The sequence below is a fragment of the Gossypium hirsutum genome, chromosome A11, assembly GCF_007990345.1.
Source record: "Gossypium hirsutum isolate 1008001.06 chromosome A11, Gossypium_hirsutum_v2.1, whole genome shotgun sequence".
Taxonomy (NCBI): domain Eukaryota; kingdom Viridiplantae; phylum Streptophyta; class Magnoliopsida; order Malvales; family Malvaceae; genus Gossypium; species Gossypium hirsutum.
The window spans coordinates 121,708,418-121,735,298 of NC_053434.1; the positions used below are offsets into that span (position 1 = coordinate 121,708,418).

General features: G+C 33.4%; 2 protein-coding genes, 2 long non-coding RNA genes and 1 other non-coding gene across 12 annotated transcripts; 4 read left to right on the forward strand and 1 right to left on the reverse strand.

Annotated features, from left to right (window-relative positions):
• The first annotated feature begins 92 nt into the window (after positions 1-92).
• LOC107940515 (putative disease resistance RPP13-like protein 1) lies at positions 93-7,513 on the forward strand. The gene is made up of 2 exons (XM_041082218.1): positions 93-4,639; positions 7,510-7,513. The coding sequence occupies exons 1-2, from the start codon at positions 477-479 to the stop codon at positions 7,511-7,513; spliced, it is 4,167 nt and encodes a 1,388-aa protein (XP_040938152.1). The 5' UTR covers positions 93-476.
• Positions 7,514-9,260: 1,747 nt separating this feature from the next.
• Positions 9,261-11,054, forward strand: LOC107940521 (uncharacterized). The gene is made up of 3 exons (XR_001695460.2): positions 9,261-9,614; positions 9,742-10,177; positions 10,299-11,054. It is a non-coding gene; the product is annotated as an uncharacterized lncRNA (long non-coding RNA).
• Positions 10,746-10,818, forward strand: TRNAV-UAC (transfer RNA valine (anticodon UAC)). Its single transcript has one exon. It is a non-coding gene; the product is annotated as a tRNA-Val (tRNA).
• A 4,366-nt stretch (positions 11,055-15,420) lies between the features above and the next one.
• LOC107940526 (uncharacterized) lies at positions 15,421-16,856 on the forward strand. The gene is made up of 2 exons (XR_005904617.1): positions 15,421-15,927; positions 16,022-16,856. It is a non-coding gene; the product is annotated as an uncharacterized lncRNA (long non-coding RNA).
• Positions 15,559-21,633, reverse strand: LOC107940524 (vacuolar protein sorting-associated protein 36). Of its 8 annotated transcripts, none has more exons than XR_005904616.1 (12): positions 21,561-21,633; positions 21,407-21,443; positions 20,152-20,906; positions 19,599-19,802; positions 19,074-19,167; positions 18,115-18,172; positions 17,943-18,012; positions 17,276-17,411; positions 17,117-17,201; positions 16,925-17,014; positions 16,599-16,651; positions 15,559-16,462 (listed from the first exon to the last, which is right to left on the reverse strand). XR_005904616.1 is itself a non-coding variant. In XM_041080230.1 (11 exons), exons 1-11 carry the CDS (start codon positions 21,561-21,563, stop codon positions 16,431-16,433), a joined length of 1,542 nt encoding a protein of 513 aa, XP_040936164.1. In that variant the 5' UTR covers positions 21,564-21,633; the 3' UTR covers positions 15,559-16,430. The 8 variants fall into 8 exon arrangements, 5 of the variants coding, with proteins under 5 accessions (XP_040936164.1, XP_016729452.1, XP_016729451.1 ...); XR_005904615.1 differs by having other exon boundaries at positions 15,559-16,468; XR_005904614.1 differs by having other exon boundaries at positions 15,559-16,651.
• Between the last annotated feature and the right edge of the window lie 5,248 nt (positions 21,634-26,881).

The window sequence follows — 26,881 nt, forward strand, 5'->3', positions numbered from 1 at the left end:
TATTTTTGTGACTATAATTACAATTATTATGAGGTGCAGCATTAAAAAAATCATTAGCAGAAAGATTAGATAATTATTATGTTTAGCTTGTGATGAAGACCATAAACAGAAGATTCATACTCGTACATTATTAACATAAAAGCTACATAAATTATGAACAAAATAAAATAAAATAAAATAAAAGCTACACGTATAAATGCAGGCAGATAAGAAATGAGTGGCCGCTATAATTTCGTCATCAATACGATGCTAGCTCCAACCACCACTTGGGGTCCATCTTCTTCATCAATATTCATTGACTTCCAACTCATTGTCTCATAGTCTGAATTATTAGATGCTTAAAAGACATTGTACCAAGTTCTTCAACTTTCACTGTTTATACAGTATTCCCATCTCCATTTCTTTCAGCTTTTTAGGCCCTGAATTCCATTTTGCTTGATCGTTTCTCTCTTTAGCTTCTTTCACATAATTCCCCCATGTCTGCCATTGGGGAGGCTGCCCTTTCAGGGTTTTTGGAGCTGTTGTGGGGCAGGTTGCTCGACTCTGCACTCAACTTTGTTGCTGATCACAAGCAACTCCGCCAGCAGCTGAGCCAGTGGAAGTCCATATTGCCAGATATCCAGGCAGTGCTGGATGATGCCGAGGAGAAGCAGATCAAGAACAGGGGTGTGAAGAATTGGTTGGAGGATCTCCAAGACTTGGCTTACGATGTGGATGACATCTTGGATGACTTCGCTTATGAAGAGTTATCTCTCAAGCTCCAAAAAACTCAAGCTCAAGCCAGCACTAGTAAGATACAGAAACTCATTCCTACCTGTTTTACTGGTACTAGTTTCAATCCCAAGGCGACTTCTTTTCTGTTCAAGAATACCATGATTCCCAAGGTGAAGGACATCACTGATAGACTGAATAGTTTGGCTACTCGAAGAAGTAATTTGGGGTTGAGTGAGATCCTGTCTCAAGCTGCAACCTCCAAGGGAAAGCAAACCGGGCTGCAACCAACTTCCGTAATGGATGAAGCCGTGGAGTATGTAGGTAGAAACAAGGAGAAGCAAGAAATGATTGAGTTGCTCAAAGGTAATAACTCTGACGGAGTTTCAGTCCTTTCCATTGTCGGCATGGGAGGGGTGGGTAAAACAACTCTTGCTCAACTTGTTTACAATGATACCACCATCAACGAGTTTTTTGATCACAAAGCCTGGGTATGCGTTTCTGATGACTTTGATGCAATTAAAATAACAAAGGAAATTTTACAGTCCATCACTTCTGAGCCATGTGCTTACAGTGACTTAAATTTACTTCAAGTTAAGCTGAAGGAGAAGTTGTTCCGGAAAAAGTTCTTGCTTGTTCTAGATGACATTTGGAACGATAGTTACAATGATTGGACCATCTTACGGTCTCCGTTTGGAGTAGGGACCAGGATCATTGTAACCACTCGGCTTCAAAATGTTTCATCCAATGTGAATCCAGTGAAAGCCTTTTTCTTGGATAAATTACCGCATGATGATTGCTTATCCATATTAACACAACATGCTCTAAATGCAATAAATTTTAGTGGACATCTCCAACTTAAAGAAGTTGGGGAGAAAATAGTGATAAGGTGCAATGGCTTACCTTTGGCCGCAAAAGCCATCGGAAGCTTACTACGCACGGCTAAAGATCACGGAGAATGGGAAAGAATATATGAGAGCGAGATATGGGACTTACTAGAAGATCAGTGTGGCATAATTCCAGCTTTGCGATTAAGCTACCATCACCTTCCATCGCATTTGAAACGATGCTTTGCATATTGCTCTTTACTTCCGAAAGATTATGAATTTGAGGAAGAAGAAATGATCTTGCTATGGAGAGCAGAGGGTTTCTTGCTACAAGAAGTTAAACTTCGAACTAAAGATCTTGGAAATCAATATTTTCAAGATCTAGTGTCGAGGTCATTTTTTCAGATATCTAATAAAGATAAATCCCGATTTGTAATGCATGACCTTATCAATGATTTAGCTCAACTAGTTGCAGGAGAGATATGCTCCAAATTGGAAGGTGACAAGAAACAGAAGTTCTCAATTCGCACTCGACATTCTTCTTATGTTGCCAGCGAGTACGAGACAGTGAAAAAGTTTGAAGTATTTGATAAAGCGAATTCTTTACGCACTTTTCTACCTTTTGTGTTTCCAAGTTATTATCAGGAGTTTTATATAACTAATGTTATGCTGGTTGATTTGTTGCCAAGACTTGGCTACTTAAGAGTGCTGTCGTTGTGTGGGTATCACATCACTGAATTGCCTGATGTTTTAGAAAAATTAAAGCAGCTTCACTACTTAAAATTTTCTTACACCAAAATCAAATGTCTACCTGATTCTTTGTGTACTCTTTACCATTTGGAAACTTTATTGTTAAAAAGTTGTTACAAGCTTCAAAAGCTACCCTCGAAGATGGAAAATGTTGTCAACCTGCAATATCTTGATATCAGCGGTGCTAGCTTAATAGAAAGGATGCCTGTTGGAATTGGTTCGCTAATTAATCTTCAAAGGTTATCCGATTTCATTATAGGGGAAGGTGATGGACATCATATCAGAGAATTAAAATATTTGCTAAGCCTCGGAGGTAGTTTTCGTCTTTCTGGATTGGAGAACGTTAATGGTGAAGATGCAGTGGATGCCAAGTTAAATGAGAAACAAGGGATTGATCGGTTGGTATTGCAATGGGGTACAGACTTTAAGAAAGATACAAGGAACAATGAAATTGAAGAATGGGTGTTAAACTCTCTTTGTCCTTCGAAAAAGCTTGAGCATCTTGTAATTCAGAATTATGGTGGTGCAAAATTCTGTACTTGGATAACAGATTCTTCCTTCAAGAATATGTTGTCATTGGAGCTTCGCAACTGTAAAAATTGCAAATCAGTACCATCAATTGGAAGGTTGCCATTCTTGAAAGATCTTTTAATTGGTGGTTTGGATGAGGTAAACAATATTGGAGTTGAGTTGTTCGGAGAAAATCAATCGAATGCATTTCCATCATTAGAGACTTTGTGTTTTGAGGGTATGCCAAACCTGGAGGAGTGGGACCCATGTGAAGGTGATGAGCAAGCTTCGAAATTCCCCAACCTTCATAAGCTTTCAATCAGAGAATGTCCTCAATTGTTGGGAAGGCTGCCAACCATTCTTCAATCCTTGCAGAAACTTGAAATCCGTAAGTGCAGGAGATTGATTGTTTCGATTTCAAATTTTCCTTTGCTGCTTGAATTAAGAGTTGAAGGGTGTGGAGAATTAGTTGATGAAGGCTCTTCTACAGAGGAGGTTACCTCTTTAAAAAGTGTGTCTCTTTCAGACATTTCAATGTTTAATATTTCAACAGAGTGGATGATGTTGAGATTTGCAAACTCAGAAGACTTTAACATCTTTGGTTGGAAGAAGTTGGAATCTTTATCACAAAATGGGTTAGGATTAGTAGGGCATCGTTTCATTGAAATTTATGATTGTCCCCAACTGGTCTGTCTGGAAACAGAGGATGAGAGATTGCAACTTGACAAGATACCGGATGTTGAATATCTGAGAATAAGAAAATGTAGAAGGCTCAAGAGACTACCAAAAGTCTTGCATTCTTTCACATATCTTACAAGAATGAGACTTGAGAGGTGTTCAAACTTTGTTTCTTTTGGAGAGAGTAACTTCCCCCCTGCTTTAAAAAAGCTAGAGATTTGGGGGTGCATGAATTTGCAATATTTAGTTGATAAAAAAGAAAATAATAAGAGTATGAGCAGTGACACTTGTCTTCTTGAGCACTTAGACATACTATTATGCCCATCTCTAATATGGTTATCATCAAGGGGTGATATATGCAATCCGCTTCAACATCTGGAAGTTAGCAGTTGTTCAAAGCTAGGTAGCTTATTTTTGAATGCCAAGTTACCCGTAATGCTTAAACATCTACATATTTGGAAGTGTCCAATGTTAGAATGCATAGCCCAAGACTTCCATGAAACTACTTATCTCGAAAGCATTTTTATCTGGGGTGGTCAAAATATTAAATCATTACCCCAAGGATTAGACAAGCTCACCCATCTTGAGAAGATTCAACTTGATGGTTTTTCAAGTCTGGTTTCATTTGAAGAAAGTGGGTTGCCCACCACAAATCTCAAAGCTTTCTCGATTTCCAATTGTGAAAATTTTGTAGCACTTCCCGACTGCATCAACAATTTCCCCTTCCTTCAGAAATTAAAGGTTTGTGAGTGTTCGGCTGCCATACCTTTTCCAGAAAAGGGTTTCCCTACTAACCTCACATCACTTGAAATCTCAAACGTACCCAAAATTTATACATCACTTGTTGAATGGGGATTAAACAGACTCTCTTCTCTTCAACAACTCACCATCAGCGGTGCTGGATGCTCAAATGTGGTGTCATTTCCAGAAGAAGGGATAGGAAAGGCGCTGCCTCTTTCTCTCACCTTTATCTGCATCCGCGAGTTTGAGAATCTGGAATTCACGTGCTCCAAGGGATTTCACCACCTCACCTCTCTTCAAGAATTACAGTTCAGTAATTGTCCTAAGCTCGCATCTCTTCCGGAAAAAGATAAGCTTCTATTGAAGCAATGGTTAGCATGTAGCAATCACATGTTTTATTATTATTATTATTATTATTATTATTATTATTATTATTATTATTTGGATGTAATGATGTAACTTAGTTGTATTCCAACTAAGTTTGTTAGTGGTAGTAGGTGGTGATTTATTTTAAGTGGATGTAATGATGAAACTTAGTTGTATTCCAACTAAGTTGTCAAGTTGTAAGCTTGTATAAATAGGCTTTATGCCATTTTAAAAAAATGAATGAATTCAATCAAGATTTCATCCATATACTCTCTATTTTAGCTTTGCTTAAAATTTATTTCATTTTTCTTCTTTGTTTCTGCCGCAAGTCTCGATTCTTGCTCGGCAAGCTTTTTGTTGAACCTTGCTATTTGTTGCACTTAGCTCCAACAATTGGTATCAAGAGCCTATTTCTTAAGGGATCTGTTATACAAATTCATGGCTTCATCAAGCTTTTCACCAGCTGCACCTCAAGTCTTCAATGGAGAAGGCTACCACATATGGGTGGTTAAAATGAAGACCTACCTACAAGCTTTCGATCTGTGGGAGGTAGTCAACTCAGATGTTGAACCAGAGCCACTTAGAGGCAATCCAACAGTGGCTCAAATCAGGCAGCATGCTGATGAGAGGACCAAGAGGCACAAAGCCATGTCTTGCATCCAGAACTCAGTGTCAGATGTGATTTTCACAAGGATTATGGCCTGTGAATCACCAAAACAAGCCTGGGACAAGTTGCAAGAGGAGTTTCAAGGGACAGAGAGGACAAGGCAGCAACAGTTGCTGAACTTAAGGAGAGATTTCGAGAATTTGAAGATGAAGGAAGAAGAAACTATCAAGCAGTACTCTGACAGAATTATGGCTGTGGTTAACAGCATAAGGCTCCTTGGAGAGTAGCTCAAGGAAGCTAGGATAGTGGAGAAGGTTATTGCAACTCTACCCGAGAGGTATGAGGCAAAAATCTCATCTCTCGAGGACTCAAGGGACCTGTACACCATCTCCCTGACAGAGTTGATCAATGCTTTATATGCTCAAGAGCAAAGAAGAGCAAGCAGACTGGAGGAGCATCAAGAAGGTGCCTTTCAGGCAAGAACAAACACTGCCTACAAAGGCAAGAAGGCCTGGAGAGACAAGCCAAGGATTGATGTTGCAAGAAAAGAGGGTCAGACTTGCAAGCACTGCAGAAGGGCTGGTCATCCAAAAGAAAAATACTGGTTCAATCCAGATGCTGTATGTCAGCATTGTAAAAAGAAGGGTCATGTTGAGAGAGTCTGCAAGAGCAAGGCCAAATCAAGGCAGAGTCAGTTTCAACAGAAGAAAGCTGAGGCTCGAGTAGCTAAGGAGGACAGTGACCAAGAGGAGCAAGTCTTTGCTGTGTTATGCTCAGCTGCTCAAGAAAGGTTCTCATCTGGTTGGCTTCTAGACAGTGGATGCACCAACCACATGACACCTGATGCTGCAATCTTCAAGTCTTTAGACAGAAGCTGCAGAACTAAAGTCAAGATAGGAAATGGACATTTTATTCAAGCTGAAGGCAAGGGTGATGTGCTGATATGCACCCCCACAGGTGCCAAAGTGATTTCAAATGTGCTTTTGGTGCCTGAAATTGACAGAAACCTGCTCAGCATAGCTCAGTTGCTGGAGAAAGGTTATTCTGTTGTGTTCAAAGACAACCAATGCCAAATCAATGATCCAAGTGGATCCAAGCTGATGGCAGTTCCTATGGCTAATAAGAGCTTTGTAGTTGACTGGACCAGGGAGTCAGACATTGCCTACACAGTCACATCAGATGAATCCAAGCTTTGGCATCAAAGACTGGGACATGCCAACTTCAGATCGATGGCTCGAATGGTCAGAGAGGACTTGGCTGAAAACTTCATCAACTCAGTGGATCATGATGATGTGTGTGAAGTGTGTCAGCTAGGAAAGCAGGCCAGACTCCCATTTCCCTCGAATCAAGCCTGGAGAGCCTCTGAAAAACTCCAACTGGTGCACACTGATGTGTGTGGCCCTATGAGGACTGAGTCATTAAGTGGAAACAGGTACTTCATACTGTTCATTGATGATTTTTCAAGATATTGCTGGCTTTACTTCCTAAAACAGAAATCAGAGGCGGCCTCAGTGTTTTGGAAGTTCAAGACTGCTGCTGAGACTGAAACAGGTTGCAAGCTGAAGTCTATAAGGTCTGATAATGGGACTGAGTACACCTCAGCTCAGTTCCAAGCCTTCTGTGATAAGGCAGGCATCAAACATCAACTTACCAACACATATACACCTCAGCAAAATGGTGTAAGTGAAAGGAAGAATAGGAGTTTGATGGATATGGCCAGGTGCTTGATGATTCAGAAGAATCTGCCTAAAACACTATGGGCAGAGGCAGTTAACACTGCAAACTACATTCAAAATAGGCTTCCAACCAAGGCTTTAGATCAGAAGACTCCATTCGAAGCCTGGTTTGGATTCAAGCCATCACTAGCTCATCTGAAGGTCTTTGGATGCATCTGTTATGCTCATGTACCTGCTGTCAAAAGGGACAAATTGTCTGAAAGGGCTCGACCTGGTATTTTGGTGGGCTACAGCACTGTTAAGAAGGGCTATAGGATCTTGGATCCTTCAACAAAGAAAGTGTCAGTCAGTAGGGATGTGGTATTTGATGAAAAGTCATGTTGGAACTGGGAAAAACATGAACCTGAGGAAGTTTCAGAAGGACTTGCAGCAGATCAAGCTGAGCCAGATCAAAATGTTCCTGAAATGGACATTGATGATGAACCAGTTAGAGGAACAAGACCATTGACTGAGATTTATGAAAGAGCTCATGTAGCCATAGCTGAACCAAGCAATTTTGAAGAGGCTGAAGCTCAGCAAGAGTGGAAGCAGGCAATGGCTGAGGAGATTAGCATGATTGAGAATAACCAGACCTGGTAATTAGTTGAAAGGCCAGTCAAAAGGAAGATAATTGGGGTGAAATGGGTGTACAAAGCCAAGCAAAATGCTGATGGTACCTTGAACAAACTGAAAGCAAGGCTAGTTGTCAAGGGGTTCAGTCAGAGGTATGGCCTGGACTACTTGGAGACCTTTGCACCAGTGGCCAGGCTAGACACCATCAGATTACTGATTGCCTTAGCAGCACAGCTCGAGTGGAAGATCCATCAACTCGATGTGAAATCAGCCTTTCTGAATGGTTTCTTAGATGAAGAGATCCATGTTGAACAACCACAAGGGTTTCAGATAGCTGGCAGAGAGCATATGGTCTACAAACTGAAGAAGGCCCTATATGGCTTAAAACAGGCTCCAAGGGCCTGGTACAGCAGAATCGATGGCTACTTGACTAATTTGGGATTTGATCGAAGCAAGAGTGAGCCAACACTGTATGTCAAGAAGCAAGGGACACAAACACAGCTCATTGTATCCCTATATGTTGATGACCTGCTGGTGACAGGAGGAGATCGAGCAGTGCTGGTCGATTTCAAGACCAAGATGCAAGAAGTATTTGAAATGTCTGATCTAGGGGAAATGTCTTATTTCCTTGGAATGGAGGTGACTCAAGCACAAAATGGGATATTTCTAAGTCAGAGAAACTTTGCCACAAAGATTCTGACCAAGTTCTCCATGCAAAATAGTAAAGCAACTAAAACACCTGTTGCTATTGGAGAAAAACTATCGAGCCAAGGTGATTTTGAGAAGGTTTGTGAAACAACCTACAGAAGTCTAGTTGGTTGTCTGTTATATTTAACTGCCACTAGACCAGACATAATGTATGCTGTAGGATTGCTCTCAAGGTTCTTGCATTGTTGCAATAAAAAGCATTTACAAGCTGCTAAGAGAGTGCTTAGATATGTCAAAGGCACTTTGAGCTATGGTTTAAGGTACAGCAAGGAAGGAAATCTGAAGCTGGTTGGCTACACTGATAGTGACTGGGCTGGCTCGATAGATGACATGAAAAGCACCTCAGGGTATGCTTTCAACCTTGGTTCAGCCATGTTTTGCTGGAGCTCGAAGAAGCAAAGTCTGGTGGCTCAATCTACTGCTGAAGCAGAATATGTGGCAGCTGCAAGTGCTGTCAACCAAGCCATTTGGCTAAGGAAAATCTTAGCTGATTTGAAAGTGCATCAAAAGGAAGCTACTGAGATCTTCTGTGACAACCAATCTTCAGTTGCAATTGCTAAAAATCCAGTGTTCCATGGAAGAACAAAGCATTTCAGCATCAAGTTGCATGTTGTTCGAGAAATGGAGCAAGCTCAGGAAGTGAAGCTGATCCATTGTAATTCTGAGGATCAACTTGCAGACATTTTGACTAAAGCCCTTAATGTCACAAGGTTCGAATGTCTAAGAAGGAAGCTAGGTGTTTGCTCCATGCAAACCAAGGAGGAGTATTGAAGCAATGGTTAGCATGTAGCAATCACATGTTTTATTATTATTATTATTATTATTATTATTATTATTATTTGGATGTAATGATGTAACTTAGTTGTATTCCAACTAAGTTTGTTAGTGGTAGTAGGTGGTGATTTATTTTAAGTGGATGTAATGATGAAACTTAGTTGTATTCCAACTAAGTTTGTTAGTGGTAGTAGGTGGTGATTTATTTTAAGTGGATGTAATGATGAAACTTAGTTGTATTCCAACTAAGTTGTCAAGTTGTAAGCTTGTATAAATAGGCTTTATGCCATTTTAAAAAATGAATGAATTCAATCAAGATTTCATCCATATACTCTCTATTTTAGCTTTGCTTAAAATTTATTTCATTTTTCTTCTTTGTTTCTGCCGCAAGTCTCGATTCTTGCTCGGCAAGCTTTTTGTTGAACCTTGCTATTTGTTGCACTTAGCTCCAACAGCTTCTCTCGCTTGAGCGGCTATATATTTGGGGTTGCCCGTTGCTAGAAGAAGGGTGCGGTAGGGGCAAAGGACGAGAGTGGTCCAAGATTTCCCACATACCTTTTGTGTTTATTCAGTATAAAACAGTCATCCCAAGGCGATTAGATTGAAACTTCAGCAGCAAAATCCGGCACTGATTTCTCCACTTTCATACAAAAGGTGTGGAACCATTTTAAACGTTGATCAATATCATAGCTTTTTTAGTTTGATTTATGTGATTGTCCTCAGGTGCAAGATGATAAAAGCAACCAGACTTATATATATAATTTGTATTCAATTTTTGCAGGCATTTAAAGCTAAATTGGCGAAAAATAGTGGATAAATGCAACTGATATGCTTTAGCAACCATTATTCAGCAAATTGAATGTTCTGTTTTCATCCGCATGTTCTAATTTCTAAGTTTCCTTTGTAAACTTGTTTGAATGGGTCTGCGCAGATTATATATATTCAATTTTTTCATCTCTTAATTATGCAATGCTATCCCCATGCATGAGATACCAATATAACGAAGGAAGTTCCATCTTATTTACTGCATCGTACAAAGAAAGTATGCTGTTTTTCTATCACTATGAAGTTCCACTAATTTGAAAAGCTTCACCTTCCCACTTCTTCTGCACTTACAGTGATGTTATCAATGTTTATGATAGATCAATACATAAAAGGACTATAGGTTGTAAGGAGAATTTGTTCTTCTGGTATTCCTTTCCACACTCAAACCACAGGTATGAATCCATTGTAAACATTGAGCAATTTCATAGCTTTTTAGTTTGATATATGTGATTGTCTTTAGGAACGTGATGACAATAGCTATCAATATGATAAATTTTGTATTGATTTTTGTAGGCGTTGGAAGCAAAATTGGTGACACAGTCTTCTCTTCAAAAGATTCTTTCATGAAAATAAGTGAACAGATTAGATTTAGTATACATTTAACAAAAGGTGAGGTGAATTAATCGTAAGTATTTTGAGCATTGTTTTGTTTTGGGGTGGGGGGGGGGACATGAATGAATGGTGAAGGAGGGTCCTGAAGTTTGTTGCTCCATCACTTTGGATCATTATTATTATTTACATTCATATTCGGCAATTAATCGGTACAGTTGCATGGTGAAATATGTAAGGCTTTGGGCAAATATTGGAAGCTTATTCTTAAAGGCTTTGCCATGGTTGGTGTCTTATCATGGGCCCATAAAGAATGAGACCTCGGCCTGCAAATTTGCAAGCAATAGCTTCAAGGGAAGCTCTAAACTCTTTTTATTTCAATAGAGTTCTTCGGCAAGATGGGCAGCAGGGGTTGCTATGGTGTAGTGGTTATCACGTTAGTCTTACACACTAAAGGTCCCCAGTTCGATCCTGGGCAGCAACAGTTAGTAGTAGACAATACTTCCCATAAATTCTTTTTATGTTTTTGCTGTAAAAAAACAAAAAAAAAAAAAAAATTGCTTATTTCGAATATCTAAAAAGACCGTTTTGTATACTAATAGAGGAATATCAGCCTTATTATATAAAGTTGTATTTCAATTTTCAACCATCAGTGTCAGTTAAGTTCAAGTGGTGTATGTCTGAGGTGCAATGAGAACGTTTTGTATACTAATAGAGGAATATCAGCCTTATTATATAAAGTTGCATTTCAATTTTCAGCCATCAGTGTCAGTTAAGTTCAAATGGTGTATGTATGAGGTGCAATGAGAAATGGTATTATGGTGTGACTAATGCAAAGGTGGACTAGAGATTGACTTTTAATAAATAAAAAATTTTACTGGAGTAGCTTGTAACTTAATCCAATCCCGTTTAAGTTGTTCGAGACTTAAAATTTAATTTTAATTGGATTTAGATACGAAATTGGTCGAACTAGTTTGATATTTAGCGTGAAAAATAACTTCAAGTTTCATGCTTAATTTATACGTTCAAATAGCTAGAATAGATATCCTTCAATTGATGGAGTGGATAGCAGTAAGATTTGATTTTACCCAATCAAATAATTTTATCATGATTCACACTTTGGATTTACATGTTTCATCATAATTACAACTTTTTGTACATTGTTGATTTGTCTAAATCTTCAATGGTCACATCGTTGATATTTAGATCAATGTAACTATCTTTCATTAGATCAGTTTTATATATATTGAAAAGTTAAGTAAATCTCTCCAGTTTTATTTTTATTGATTTTTACTTTTAACTTTAAATTTGTTGAAATTTTAATTAAACTTACTAAAATTTTAAAACAATTTTATTAAATCCTCCTAACTTTTTGAAAGTTTCTAATAGCATCAAAAAATCTTAATGCTAGAATTCATCTCTCTTTCTTAGGGTAGAAAAGATATGTTATTTACATCCTCTATCCTAGTGTTGTGGTTCATCTTCTAACCTTCCAAACTAGAGGCCTAATGAGGCTAATACAAGGTTTTTATTTTTATTTTTTCTAGATAGCTCGTGTAATGTTATTAAATATTGTATAGCTCACTTAAAAGTGATTTTTTGTGATTATATTTCATATTTATATTTATATAAATGTAATTGAGGTGCAATATAATACTTAAAATTTGTAAAATAAAAAATAAAAAAATAGATATTTGTAAGAATATAATTGTTTGGGTTGATATGAATAAAATATTAGTCAAAGTTGTAATTTGGAAACAAGTGGATTTATGGGAATTAGGTGTTATTGCTTTCTGTTGTTTCAATTATATACATATAATTACTTCTAAACAATCATAATGATGCAATTTTATATCATCTCGAATTCTTTATATGGAATATATATATATGTCTTATATTTTATTTACCTAAATCAACAAAAATAATTATTATGTTTAGGGGTTCAAAATTTAAAAAAAAATTAAAATAAATAGATATAATTGTATAATAGTTCAGTGTCTTAAATGAAATTTTATAATTATTTTGTAACTTGTTAAAATTAATTCATCTAATAATTTAGTTACTCTTAAAAGAGATAGGTAAATTACACTAATAGTCACGCAATTTTCAAAAAAAATAATAAATCAATCACTAACGTTATCAAAATGTAACAAATCGGTCATCCATTAACATTTTCCATTACAGGCCTAGCGGCACAGGTGATGTGACCAATTAACTTGTCACATTAGATGAAGAGCGGAATGGTCTAAGGTTTGGACGGGTTTAGAGAAAAGAAAAGGAAAGATGGATTGGGATTAAGGGGGAAAAAATGAGAAAGGATTGATTACCAAAATTGCATTGAATATATGTTTAAACTTCTTTTTCTCCATCCCAACGATCTTGCTGTCACCGCCTTCGCCATAATCATCTTTGGCATCACCATCGTTGACCTCTAAACCACCTCTTTATCATTTTTTTTCCTTTTTCAACCCCCTAATAGAAGAGCCACCACAGTTCGGATTCGACTGTCTTTTGCTACTGCCCAAAGCCATTAACTCTAAACAGATTGAAATAGGATTGAAGACAATTTGGAGTCAAACTATCAGTACCCACAACCAAACTTGTGGGGAGAAAATCCTCCAAAGGAACATTCAAGTAATTCAAGAACTAAAACGACTCGGATTTGTCGAGATCTTCACGGGATATGATGATATAAACAAAAGGGTCGTTGATTAAGCTAAACAACACTAACTTCATAGCCAACATATGAAGATGCATAAAATAAAATCAGAAGCAAAACAAGGGGAACATCCAAGCAAACCAAACAATCGATTGAACACATGATTTTCGGGAAAAAAAGGAAACAGATCCTCCAAAAGGATAGCCAAATGTCGACAAGTGAAATTCTGGGTTGGGTCAGTGATTAGCAAGATCCCAATATCAAAATTAGATTGGGTATTGTAGCAAGGATAAGAGATGGATCAGAAGAAGAGCGACGGAGATGGTTGGCGACAAAAGTTAAGGTCTAGGTGAGGACGCTAAAAATGATATTTTGGGGTAATGACAATGAAGAAGCCATGGTTAAAAGACAGGAAGGACTCCAATGTGGTGGTCAGTTAAATGGCAGGTCACTTTACCCGTTATGTCTGTAATAGAAAATGGTTAGTATGACTAATTTGTTGTTTTTTGAAAGTTAAGTGACTATTTTGTCATTGTGATCAACAGGGGCGAAGCCAGGGAGCTGGCATGGGCCCCAGCCCCCCTAAAATGTAAATTTACTATTTAGGCTAGTAAAAGTGTTTAAAAAATTTAAATTAGTAAAGGTAAATTTGTATTTTAGTCCCTAAAAATTATAGAAATTTAATTCAATCCTTTACAAATTATAAAAATATAAACTATAAAAAGTTAAAATTTTATTTGGCCCCTCTTAAAAAATAGTTCTAGCTTCACCCCTCGTGATCAAAGTTAAGTGATTGTTGTAATTGACAAAAAAAAAATTGTATGACGATGGTTAGAACCTTAGGAAAGTCGAAAACAGAAACATACTACGTAAAATGTGTCTAGTAATCATGAAGTAAGGGCCACAATTTACGGTATCTCTTTTTCACCAAACATTTTTATTTTTTTCCTCATTAATTATACCATTAATTATACTAACTTAATTAAGCCCTTTTTTTCAAAAAAAAAAGAAAAGAAAAGAAAAGAAAATTGGTTTTAATTAAGATTTTCTCATTGTAACTTATTACATGCCAAAATTTAGTTATAGATAATATACTAATTTTATAAGCAATTTGTATATTTATCATGATATTATTTAAAAAATATAAAATATTTTGTATAAGTTTTTCTATAAAGTTATTAAGTTTATTGTCTATTGAAGGACTCCCTTTATGATGATTAGGTATATTCGCGAATTAAAAATGAAAAGGAGAATTGTTTTAGAAAAATAAAAAATTTCAAGTTTTAAAAAATAAAATATTTTTTACTTATGCTTATTTTATTTATTTTGTTGTACTTTTTACCAACTGAGTTGACATAAATTTTATTAATTTTTGTCCTATACTTGATACCTTTTTATTTAAATAACTATAACAAAAATTATATCATTACAAATAATTAAAATATATCTAAACTTAAAAAATAAATCAAAATAAAAGGCATCCATTTTAAAACTTAAATTAAATTAAATTAAATTAGAATAAAAACCTAACATAACTTATGTATTCTTACTCCAAAGGTTTGTTAGTTAAAAAGTAAACTAAGCTATAATTATGTTTTTGTCATTTATTTTAATATGTTATAAAATAGTCACTGAATAATTTGAATATTTTCATTTAAGTCACTCGATTTGATATGGCTTATTTGTTCATATTGTCCACGTCAATTAAAAACACTCATATAGTTAAATTTTTTTTCATGAAACAAGTTTTAATATTACAAATCTACAGATTAAATCCAAACAACATTCTTCTCAAATTGTTAAATTGTTGCCTTAAAAAAAAACCTTAACATCCCAATAACTTAAATTAAAATTTCAAATAGTTCCAGTAAATTAAGTAAAATATTTAAAAATTATTTTATAATTTTTTCAACTGAAATGATGAAAATATAAATTTACCAATAATTTTGTGATAGAAGTTAACAATTTAAGGGCATTTACAACAAGATTTGACCCTTTTTTTCAATTCAAAGCTGAATTAATAACCTCTTGTTAGTGTAGCGTGTGTTTGTTGGTGTTGGACCAATATAAGAGATCTGGCATATTGCATGGGTGCCACGTAATGCAAAGACAGCTCAATCTAACGGCTATTGTGAGAAAATTAGATAATTACAGTTTGGTGAATCCTAATCCAAGGTTAGGGATAGGGTTGGCTTGCATTTATGGGCTTTAAAATCTAATTAATTGTAGCGTTAAACAACAAGTACCAATAAGATAATCCTAATCCTATAAGGTAAGTTGCATGCTAACAGCTAGGTTCAATAAACTTGTCTTTGGAATAGTATTTCGAGTTTTATTTTCTACCAAAAAAGTTGGTTTAATCTGTGTTTTGAATTATTATCTTAATAATAAATATATTTTTTTATTTTAATATTTTATGATTAATGATCAAGAAACTCAAAGAATAACCATATTGCTATCTGACTTTAATTAATTAGTGGTAATTAAAAAATGTTATAATTAATATAAAATTGAGTTTTTATTTTAGTGAAAGTAACGTATAAAAATTAAAATACGAGAAAAACAAAAGAAAACAGTAAGTATTTTCATAATAATAATAAACAAACTTAAATCTGCACAACCTTATTTTAATAAATTTATCATGAAAATCGTAAATAATGATTTTCCCAAAGTGCCAATATCAGCAAGCCTGTACGAACCAGTCAGCCACTATTTGTCTGAATCTCATCCCCCTTCTCCCAAGCACGTGCCCCCTTACAAAATGCCACGTCATGTTATCATGACTAATGAATGATGATGATGGTGATAAAATCCCCGCTTCCTCTTCTTCATTAGCTTCAGATCTTAATGCTGTCCTAACAAAAAACCGAAGCATCCAGAAGAAAAAAAAATCTCCATTCTTTGAAACCCAGTTTCACTAATCCAATGGGGGAGGTGATTTTATCATTTAATTACTTAAAAAAACTATTATTTTTCCTAATTTGTTTATAATTTGTTCATCGGTCTTCTTTTTTTGTTTGATTTGCAGGAAGAGAAGAAAACAGTAGAGACGACGGAAATGGAAGAGAAAAAGGTTGAAGATGAAAAGAAAGGGGAGGAAAAGGCAGCAAAGAGGAGAAGAAAGAAGAAAAGAAAGCTGAAGAAACGAAAGAAGAATCTCCTTTGTTTACTCAATAGATTGTTTTGAAGGTTTACATGCATTGCGAAGGCTGTGCTCGTAAAGTCCGTAGATGTCTCAGTGGATTTCCAGGTTTCTAAAAAGCACCCAACTTTTTTTTTTTGAAGGAATGGATTGGAATGAATGAATGAGATGATTTCTTTTAATGGGATTTTGTAGGGGTTGAAGATGTAATGATGGATTGCAAGACTCACAAATAGGTGGTGAAAGGGGAGAAAGCGGATCCTTTGAAAGTTCTTGAAAGAGTTCAAAGGAAGAGTCACCGGAAAGTTGAGCTTCTCTCGCCGATACCTAAGCCTCCGGCACCGGAGGAAGAGAAAACAGAGGATAAAGAGAAGTCTAAGCCATTCTGACTATAGTATAAGGACTGCCTGAATACTTCAATCTGTAAATATCGATATGAATTGATTTAGAAAGGCATTCTTACCGGTAGTAGAAACTGCCTTGATCCAAGTACTGCAGATCCCATAATCCTTCACACTACAAAATTTAAAAGCCATGTACATAAGATGGGTGAATTTAATTTTCACTGTTTATAAGGTAAAAGTACCATAGAGCCCTGTATTAGGAGTCATATTATATTTTACCCTCTAGTCCAAAAATAGACAAACTAGTCTCAATACATTAGTTAAAGAGAAAACTAGTCATTTCTAATAAAAATTTAATCCATTTCTACTGTTAAAAACTGAGGTGATTGATACAATAACCACATATATCTGATGTTGATGTGCTGGGACCAGTTTGCTCTTTGACCTGTACAGGGATTAATTTGCTCTTTTCTTTAATAGAGGGGGCAAAATGCAATTAGACTTCTAGAACAATAACTTCCATGGTACTTTTACCCTGTTTATGATAAAAAGTAAAAACCAACCGATTCTGATATAAATATGGGAATTACATACAATAAAGGGAGGTCTTTAAATTAATTAGAAGCATAAGACTTACAAATACATATTACATGGGTCGATTTCAGGAAACAGGTTAATATAAAACCGAAAGCCATCGGGGCTTATATCTCTGCATAGCAAACCTGCCAATACACAAGTAAATTATAAATATTTGCTACTTAGACATATTTAAAGAGAAAGCAAAGCAGAGTTGTACCTTTGCTCTCTGCAGTTAGAAGATGCTCCTTGGCCATAGCCGGAGCAATCCCTAATGTCATTGCAGCATCAGTTGGGCTTATACCAGTTCGAAGCGCTTCAGGCTTAGTCACAAGGCTTTTGATTCTAGCAAAAACCTACGGATAAACAAACAAGTTATGTTTCAGGTTAAAGTTAAAGTAGTGAACAAAATATGCTTCTACCTTTTTCCAGCAAAGTATATCAATCATGCATATGTGTTTAACTTAAAATCTATTTGCAAATGACAGAATGGCCCAACATCAATATGATAGACCTCTACCATCCCATCAACTGTGACTCCTACAGATTTCAACCTTAGACCTTCAAGTTGAAAGTTTAAACTTCTAATAATTGGCGTGTCTCGTTGGAGACAAACGCAGCAGTAATCTATCACCTTCCAGGCTATCATATTTTTACAATAAAGTGATTTAGCATTGTTCAAGTTCCATACAAGATTCTCCCCTTGAGAAAGATTCAAGGAAACTATTACGAAAAAGACAGGTAAGTTCTTTCTTTAGCAAACAGCTTTCAAAAGCATTGAATTCGTTTCAATTAGGGAAAAGAGGGCTAATAGAAAAAAGGAAAGGAAATTCTTTAATATAAAACTGAAAAAGAATTTTATCAAGACAGAAATCGAAAGGGATTACCTCCTCATCACTATGGGACTTGTTTTGGATCACCATAACTCCGCTATCAAACTTTCTAAGCATCACTGGACTGTTAAACAACGCATAACATGATCAAAGAGTTCGAACGCCAAGTATGACTTCTTAATATCATTATGTAAACTTAAGAAAACGACAATAGTATCATACATACACATCAAATTTCTCCCACAAAGAACACGCTTGCAACATATCATCTGGAGAGATCAATTCTGAGAACAAAAAGAGATACAAAGAAGCCAGTTATTTTCATAAAGCTTTCAAAATACTGAAAGTACATGAAACAATGGCATACTTCGGAAATTTAAGCGAATTAGAAAAAAGAAAAGAACTGGTACTGAGTGGGATGAAATACATTCAGGGACAGAAACATTTAAATTATTTTACACCAGAATAATAGCTTCATTAATTTGAATGTCCTCTTTGCTTACAAAAAGCATAAAAAAACATAATTAAAAAAAATCAATGTTACAGGACTCAAAAGAACAGGCTTTAGTCAGTTCTAGAAAGGAATGTTTAGCATCAACCACAAGATAAGACTGTGAGGTCAAAGAAATCTTCACAATTGAGTTATGCGTGCAACATGAATTTAGAACAACAAAAGGAAGGCTTAATTAAGCAAAGTTGAAAATGCCCACGGTTATTAAAAATATATTGATGGAGATATGCCACAATCTGGGACTGATGATGAAGAAGAAGAATATGTTAATGGAGATAATACATCTTTCTCTTTACCGCAACTTCGAAAGAATTAAACATTGTTGGCCACTGGAAATCCGAAGTTTTGGACTGATTTATTTGGAAAAGATATAAAAAAAAATTTAGCATCCGTGAAATATAAAGAGAACTTCAAACAACTCTAACTACTTTCAAGCCTCCTTTAAATGTTGTAGCTTTAGATATTAAATACATAAAGATCTACTACTACAATATTTTGAAAGTTTCCTTTTTCCTTTGAAAAAGAAGGAAGAACTATGTTGGCCAAAACACTTATTTTGTAGGTTATAATATTTTCAACAACACAAATTAGATTAAGAAATTCCAAGTTCACAATGTAACTAAACCAACCTAAATACAATGACCACAAGAGATGAAGTTAGTGTTAAACCAAACCTGTGCCACGAGCACGATTGAAGAGACAATAGGCATCTATAAGGTTAATCATTCCACCTGCACTCTCCAGTGGAATTCTCACAAAATCTGCTAGCTGAGGTGCCAAGAAATAAAATCAAAACTAGCTCTCAAAAGAAAATCAAGTAAAAGCCAAAATCCAAAAGCCAATCTACTATACATAGCAAGTCATTTACCGACTCAATAATAAAATTTTGGATGACTAATATTATATTTTCAATGAAGAATCATTGGGATATGCAAGCATAAAGCAAAATAAAAAGAAAAATATCTTCTGGGAGTATTTTGTCATCAAAGTCTTGAATCACAAAACTGTAATAAACTAATCCCAAACTGCAAAACCATCATACTCTAAGGATTTCTTTAGAGCCAAATAAACCATAAAAGAATTCCTGAATTCTATAAACATTGATTGTATTAACAGAATGATAAACTGAACTCTATTGAGAAAAATTAGTGAACGAATAAATTAAAACTAACAAGGGGGAAAAGAGCAGAGACGAGAACCTGACGGGACAATTGTTGATGGTACAGGGCACCTGCAGACTCTTTAGTGACTGGGGATATTATGCCAACACTCAACAACCAATCTTGCATCTCTTCCTTTGAACCCATATCCTCATCATTTGTTCCACTTGTTTGAGAACTCGTTCCGGACAAAAGCTTTTGTCTCATTTTTTCTGCTAGCATCACCATCTCTTTAGCTTTACTCTGAAAACCCGAAAGGATTCTAAAACTTTAATGATTGGAATGTAAGAAAACAAGCAAAAGAGAGAGACTACTAACATCATATTCATTAACTACAGCTCAGAACCTATCTTTGCGATAAAACAACAGAACTAAACTAAGCTTAATCAAATCATTTTATACATGGCATTGAAACAAAAGTTTAATTTTTTTATATCCTAAATCATGATATGGTCCACTTGCATTCACCAATGTCAATCATAGCAGGAACTGAATCAAGTAGATGCTATATTCTTCAATGCAATTTGTTGATACAAAATTTACATAAAAACTAAATTCAAATCATCAGAATTGAACAAATTATTTGCATTACCATGAGAGCATTTAAGTCCTGAAAAGCATCCTGCAAACTTTTATCAGTACTCTCCCACATTTCTTGCTCCTTCCTTAAAATACCCGCCACCCCAACCATCCTCACCGACCCATCACTCGAGTACAACCCTCCACCGATTCCTGTGGCTGCCCCTGAACCCGAAGCAGAACCTGAGCCGGAACTTGAAGTCTTAGTAGTCTCCCAAGCTCTCGCCCGCCAACTGTCCCAAAACTTCACCAAAAACCCATCACAATCCCCCTTCCCTCTAATCACTGCCGTTACTACGACTGATCTCGAGCCCGAACCTGAACTGGAACCAGACCCGGAACTTGGATCGAAGACCCGACCATCGGACGAGACGAGGACTTGGAAGCGGATCCTAGGGGAGTGGAAGACGGACTTGAGAGATTTTTTGGAAGAGAAGATGTGGGAAATGGCAGCAAGAGGGATGGCTGAGGCAGAAGTAGGGGTGGAGGCGGAAGAAGAAGGTAGCCAGATGAGGCGATGGGTGGTGAGGATGAGGAGACCCGATTTTAAGAGGGAGAAGTGACGGTGGTCTTCAGGTTCGAGGTCGACGGCGGAGAGAAGGTGGCATTCGACTTCGTTGTGGAGGAGGACAGGGCGGCCGCTGCTTGTCACCTCCGCCTTGGAGAAAAAGTTGGACATCCCAGCGGCGATTAATTTTGGATACTTTTTTCTACTGATCAAAAATGACTTTTTTTGCTCCAAATTCTGTAACATACTTAAATAACTCCCTTAAAAAAAAATAGTACATGGCTCAACTCCCGGTAAATTTATTTTGTGATTTAAAAAATTAATTAATAATGTGAAAAATAAATTTAAACTACTCTATTAAAAAGATTTTTTAAAATTATTTTTAATTTTTAAATAATATTTTTACATATATAAATATAATTCTAATAATGTACATTATAAAAATTTTAAAATATTATACGAATAGAGTATAAATTTTTAAAAAGTTTATAGCCTTAACCTTATTTTAAGATAATTTTCATTTATTTATTTTGTTTTAAAAAAGTTAATAATTTGAGTATGCATTTGAGTTTCCTACAAATTTCCCAGAAAATCCAACTGAGTATGCATTTAAGCAAACAGTAATACACAGTTAAAAAAGAGCCCAGAAAATCCAACTGAGTATGCATTTGAGTTTCCTACATTTTTCCCAGATATCAAGCAGAAGATAAGACTTGATCTTAAGTGATAATGATAATAAAAAGCAAAATTAAAAACTTACATTTAGTAGGGTTGTCCGGTTCTCTTGAATACTTCACCTAAGAAAAAGAATACCAACAAAAATAATGAAAAATAAAGTAAATTAGAATTAAACTTGAATGTTTCTCGAAGAAAAACATGGGAAGAGAACTTCGAAGTGAGGAAGATTGACGAACCATGGTTGCCGATGCTGTGTGTAACAGAGAAGAGGCGAGTAGCTAGGATTTCTTTAGCAAATAACAGGGATGGTTTTCAGGGTAAACGATTTTCTATTGGGCTTGCTTATTTTCCTGCCCAAGGTCCTTTTTGGGTTTATTGGGCAATTTTCAATTAGGCCTCACCGTTAAATTGAAGTGGCCTTTTATTTGTTTACTAGATTTTCAATTTTACATGCACGCTCTTGATTTTATTGGTATTATTCACATTTTCATAAAAAAAATTTTAAAAAATTTAAATTGACAATGAAATACAAATAAATTACCATAAGAGTTAATTATATCAATAACATTAAAATTTTAATAGTTTAATTTGCTTTTTTATTCTAAAAATTGAGTTGAGAATCAAAACAATAAATTTTGCCTTATGGTTAAAAAATCTACAACATAAATTATAAATTTTTTTAACAATATCATTATAAATTTTGACCATATCTATTTTTTTTGACACAATGCCTAGAATTATCGAGCATTGGCAACAATAGCCATACCAGTCGAGCTAAGATTTAATCCACTCCATAAATTATAAATTTGTTTTAATTTATAAATTACAAATTTTGATTGAAATTTTATTATAAAATTTAATTTTTTTTCATATATCTATTTTTATTATAATTTTTTACAGAGATAATATAACGGGTTAATTAAATACCAGCTCAATTAAAAAAAAACTTGTTTACCCATAATCAGTACTATTATGATCATACTTTTAAACGATTCTTAAATAAAGCAATTAAAAACAACAAATTTAATAATCCAACATATTTAATAAATTTAAACATAAATTATTTACCACTCCACTAGTCATTAAATAAAAATTTAAAATTTTTACATAAAATATTATGGTGTACCATGATGTAGTATATGTTATAAAATTAACACGAATTCAACTTAATTTTGTGCTTCAACTTGAGGTAATCTTTTATTCTTGGTTGCTTATTCTTGGCTTTGAAATCGATTTCCTTTTCTTTTGAATTTTTCTAAAAAAAAATACATATTTATTATATATTTCAAATCTCATAATATTAATTACTTAATAACTTATTTTTATATTTTTATTATAATTCAAATTTATGCATTTTGTATATTATTATAAGATGGATTTACACATAATTTAAATATATATTTTCTACTTTATAATACCATAATTTTAAATACTTTTTTTACAGTAATAGTAAACACTTGCAATTTTGACTATATTTACTTTCAAATCCTTTAGCATTTAACAGCTTTTATATTTATGTCCTCTTCAAAATTGCAATCTTTCGTATCTTACTTTTTTCTCATTCATTTTAGTATATATATTAGATACATTAATATTAGTTTTTTACTTTCCATTTCAGTATATTTTAACCCAGTTTGCTATTAATTTTGTATTATTTTTTAATAAAATAATGCATTTTAAAAAAAATATTTATTGATTAAATAAATTTAATTTTGATTACATACAAAATATTCCAAAATTAATTATATATCTTTTTTTTCTCTTTTGAATATCATTAAAATGTTAATTTAAAAATTTTCAAAATAAGTTCGGAACTCCTTTTACATTTTATAGCTTTTATATTTAAGTATTATTCATAATTTTGATATTTTATAATTTAATCCTTCCTCATTCATCTCAGTATATAAGTCACACCATGAGAAAAATATATAAATTACTTATATTAATATTAATTTTTTGAAATTTTCATTTCGATATTTGTTTATTTAGTTTGATTAAAAATATATATATATATATATTTGTTGATTCACTTTGCAATTTGCATTTCGGTATTTATTAACTCACAGTGGGAATAAAAAATTAACAACTAATTATTGAGCTCAATTTCTACGTGCATTTATGTTTTTTTTAGGAAAAGATAACGCTAAATTAATTATAAAACGATGTTTGAGCAAAAGAAACACCTGTAGACTTGTTCATATCAATAAAGGTGTGAGCCATAATAGGAGTGACGTCAAAGACTTGCAAATTGTCTTTCTCGATCAAGGCTTACTTAGCTAAGCAATCTGCAATTTGATTTTGTTCCCTTGAGATATAACGAGCATTTATACTTTGAACATTGCTTAATATGATGAATTTGTCAATCTAGAAACAAATGAGTTAATAAAGCTAAAAAAAATTCTCCAAAAATATGATTATTATTATTTATGTAATAAAATATAATTATACAATATTATCTATTTATGTACTTTTCTTTTCTTTATCAATTTAATAAAAGAAAAGAATCCTATATTTGTATGGTATAACCAAGTTTCTATATTAAATTTTGTTGAAATTATTACTAATTAATTTTAATAATTTCATTAAAAATATAATCTTTTTATTTTTTAATGTTATTTATAAAAATCACAAAAAAAACTTTAAAAATTAATACATACAATCAATTTGTACATCGCATTGGATAAAAAAACTAATCATATTATATAATACATTAGTCCAAGAAAGTATTCAATAATTAGGATGAATTTGTTCAATAATCATTGTTGGATAACATGGACATCATTTATTATCCTAAAAGGTTCGTCCAAATTAAAAGTGATTTAATATGATTAAATCTTATTGAGCTTTAGTTATTAAAATATGTGTAGATATTCTAATAACTAATTTTTAATTGATAATGTACTGATTAGAAATTCAAGTTGATGTGCAAAAGTTATATATTAGGGTTCTGGTCTTCAAATTACACATACATAACTTTTCTGACATTTCTAAAGAAATAGTCACATTCTCTAAATTACTTGTGTGTTATTTTGAAAGATAAATAACTCAAAAATTAAATATTCCAACATATTAATGGATTTAGTTATACTTCTACATCTAATTTTTATTTTTGATTATCTAACATGACAAATCATGATTTATTAAATTTTATATTAAAGTTTTTAACAGCAAACAAAATTTATGTATATATATATATATTAATAATGCCTTTATTTTATTTTTCATATGTTATGTAAGGGTCATATATCCATTCCTTCAATATTTTGCAGTGTATTATTCTTGTGATTCATTTTAGAAAAAAAATAGTTCACGTTTGTGCTCCTTAAGTATTTGACTTTAAATTATTTTATACAATTTGTTATATTGGTTCAAATCTTTTTAAAAAAAATTATTTTAATTCTTAACTTTTTTTTTATTTTTTTAAAATAGTGTAACGTAAACATTGACTTTTAAGAAAACTTGGCATTAATCACTAAGTTAATTGTAACGAATACCTTAAAAAATAAATATAAAATAAAATAAATAGTTGATAATGTCAGTTTGCTGTGCACTCTTCAACTCCTTAATTTTGTTTGTCTTTATATTTTGACTTTTTTTAAGTTTGTTTCGATTGTCTCGCAGAACTATGTACTTAATTTGTTCCGTAGCTTTGAAGTCACCATGTGCTTTGAAGCAAACCTTTTTTAAGGGTAAATTACTTTTTTAATTATTGTAAATAGTGATGATCACTAATCATTTTAATTTTTTATTAATTTGATCATTATAAAAAAAATTTGATCAAATTGGTAATTGGATAACTAACGATACATTTTTACGTATTGTTTTTTGTGAACAAAATAGGAACAACTCCTATTTAGAGTAATTATAAATAGTTTACCCTATTTTTTTGAATGACTAATGTAGAAATACACCATCAACATTATGCTACCATTTAATAGTGGAGTGGACTAGTTTGCTCAATTTCTTTTTATTGACCAAATTAATAAAAAAATTTGAGATAGACCAAAATAAAAATAACCCCTATTTAAAATGAGTAATGGGGATAATTTACCCGTTTTCTACTTTCCTCATTATAATAATGAATTCCAACAATTAATTGAGCTTTAACTCAATTGGTACCATTGCTATTATGACAATCAAAAGAATGTATTCTAGCTTACTCTTTTTCTATCCCGTTATTTAGAGTGATCAGTTGGTACCTATGCCTATAGAAACAATAAACCTTCAATTTTGTCATGCAATCAAAGCTTTATTTTGATTTGTTTTGTCCATTTTAATATTAACTATGGTTTTTTTTTTTATCTTTGTTACCTTTTTTAATTTGTATTATCATATCCATTTTATAGTTTATATTCTAGGTTCATGATTGTCCCTTCTAACAATATCATCTTCAATGTTTAAAACTGCCTATCCGCTTCGGAGTGCAATATGCCTAAACCTTTTAACTAAAAAGAAATTTACTTAAAAAATCCATATAATTTTTAATCACTTTTTTAACCACCAAATAAATCATTAATTTCTTTCCTATTTTTGATAGTTGTCATTTTTTTACCACCGGTTTATATTATTTATTAAAATAAATGATACATTAAATTGAGGATATATTATCGAATTTTTCTTTTTCAAATTATTCAGGTCTAACGCATATTCGGATTTAATTAGTATAAGATTATAATATTGATATCCTAGAAAAAAGAAAATCTTGAAAGATTTTTGTGAAATATTGTTGCGCGGAAGCGTGTGAAAGAGTAAAATTATTGTACTAAAAAATCACACTAAGTTCAATTCCCAGGAAAGAGAGGTGAATCACGAGGATCACTTAAGTACCAAGTCTTTCCTAGTCAGAATATCCCTCTATCGTAATTTAATAGCACAATAAATCACTACAATCACATTCACAAAATATGAAAAATAAATAGTAAAGAACACCAGAATTTAACGAGGTTCGGTAAATCTTGCCTACGTCCTTGAGCATTATCAAATATATTTCACTCCAAAATATAAGTGAAACTTTACAAATAGGGAGAGAACCATGCCTTAAGTAGAGAATCGCAAATGTGGGATGATTAGAATGAGCAAAGGTTAGGCTTATTTATAGTTGAGGTTCAAGGGCCACCTAGCAAAGTCCCTATACAATTTGGGACCAAAAATTGCTATTATCCCATGCCCAACACTAAATAAACATTTGGTGCCCTTAACTATGACCTTTCCAAAATATGGACAAGGAATGGGGTATATTCTAATAAATATATATGTATGTATATATATACACCCCTATATATCTGGTATTTTTCTTGGAGATGAAAATTTATGATTAAAAAAATTGTTTAAAATAAGACTATTATTTTCTATATTACTGTCAAATGATATTGAATGGGAACACTAAATTGAACCAAAACCTCAATAAATTAATTTAGACAATAATGTTGGTAATTTGAATTCGAGTCGCAATATTGCTGTTAATTTATTAAAAGAAGTACTATGAAAACTTCTTTCAACTGTCACTAAATATACAGATTCCCCATCTCCATTTCTTGGTATTCATATCCTCCAAAAT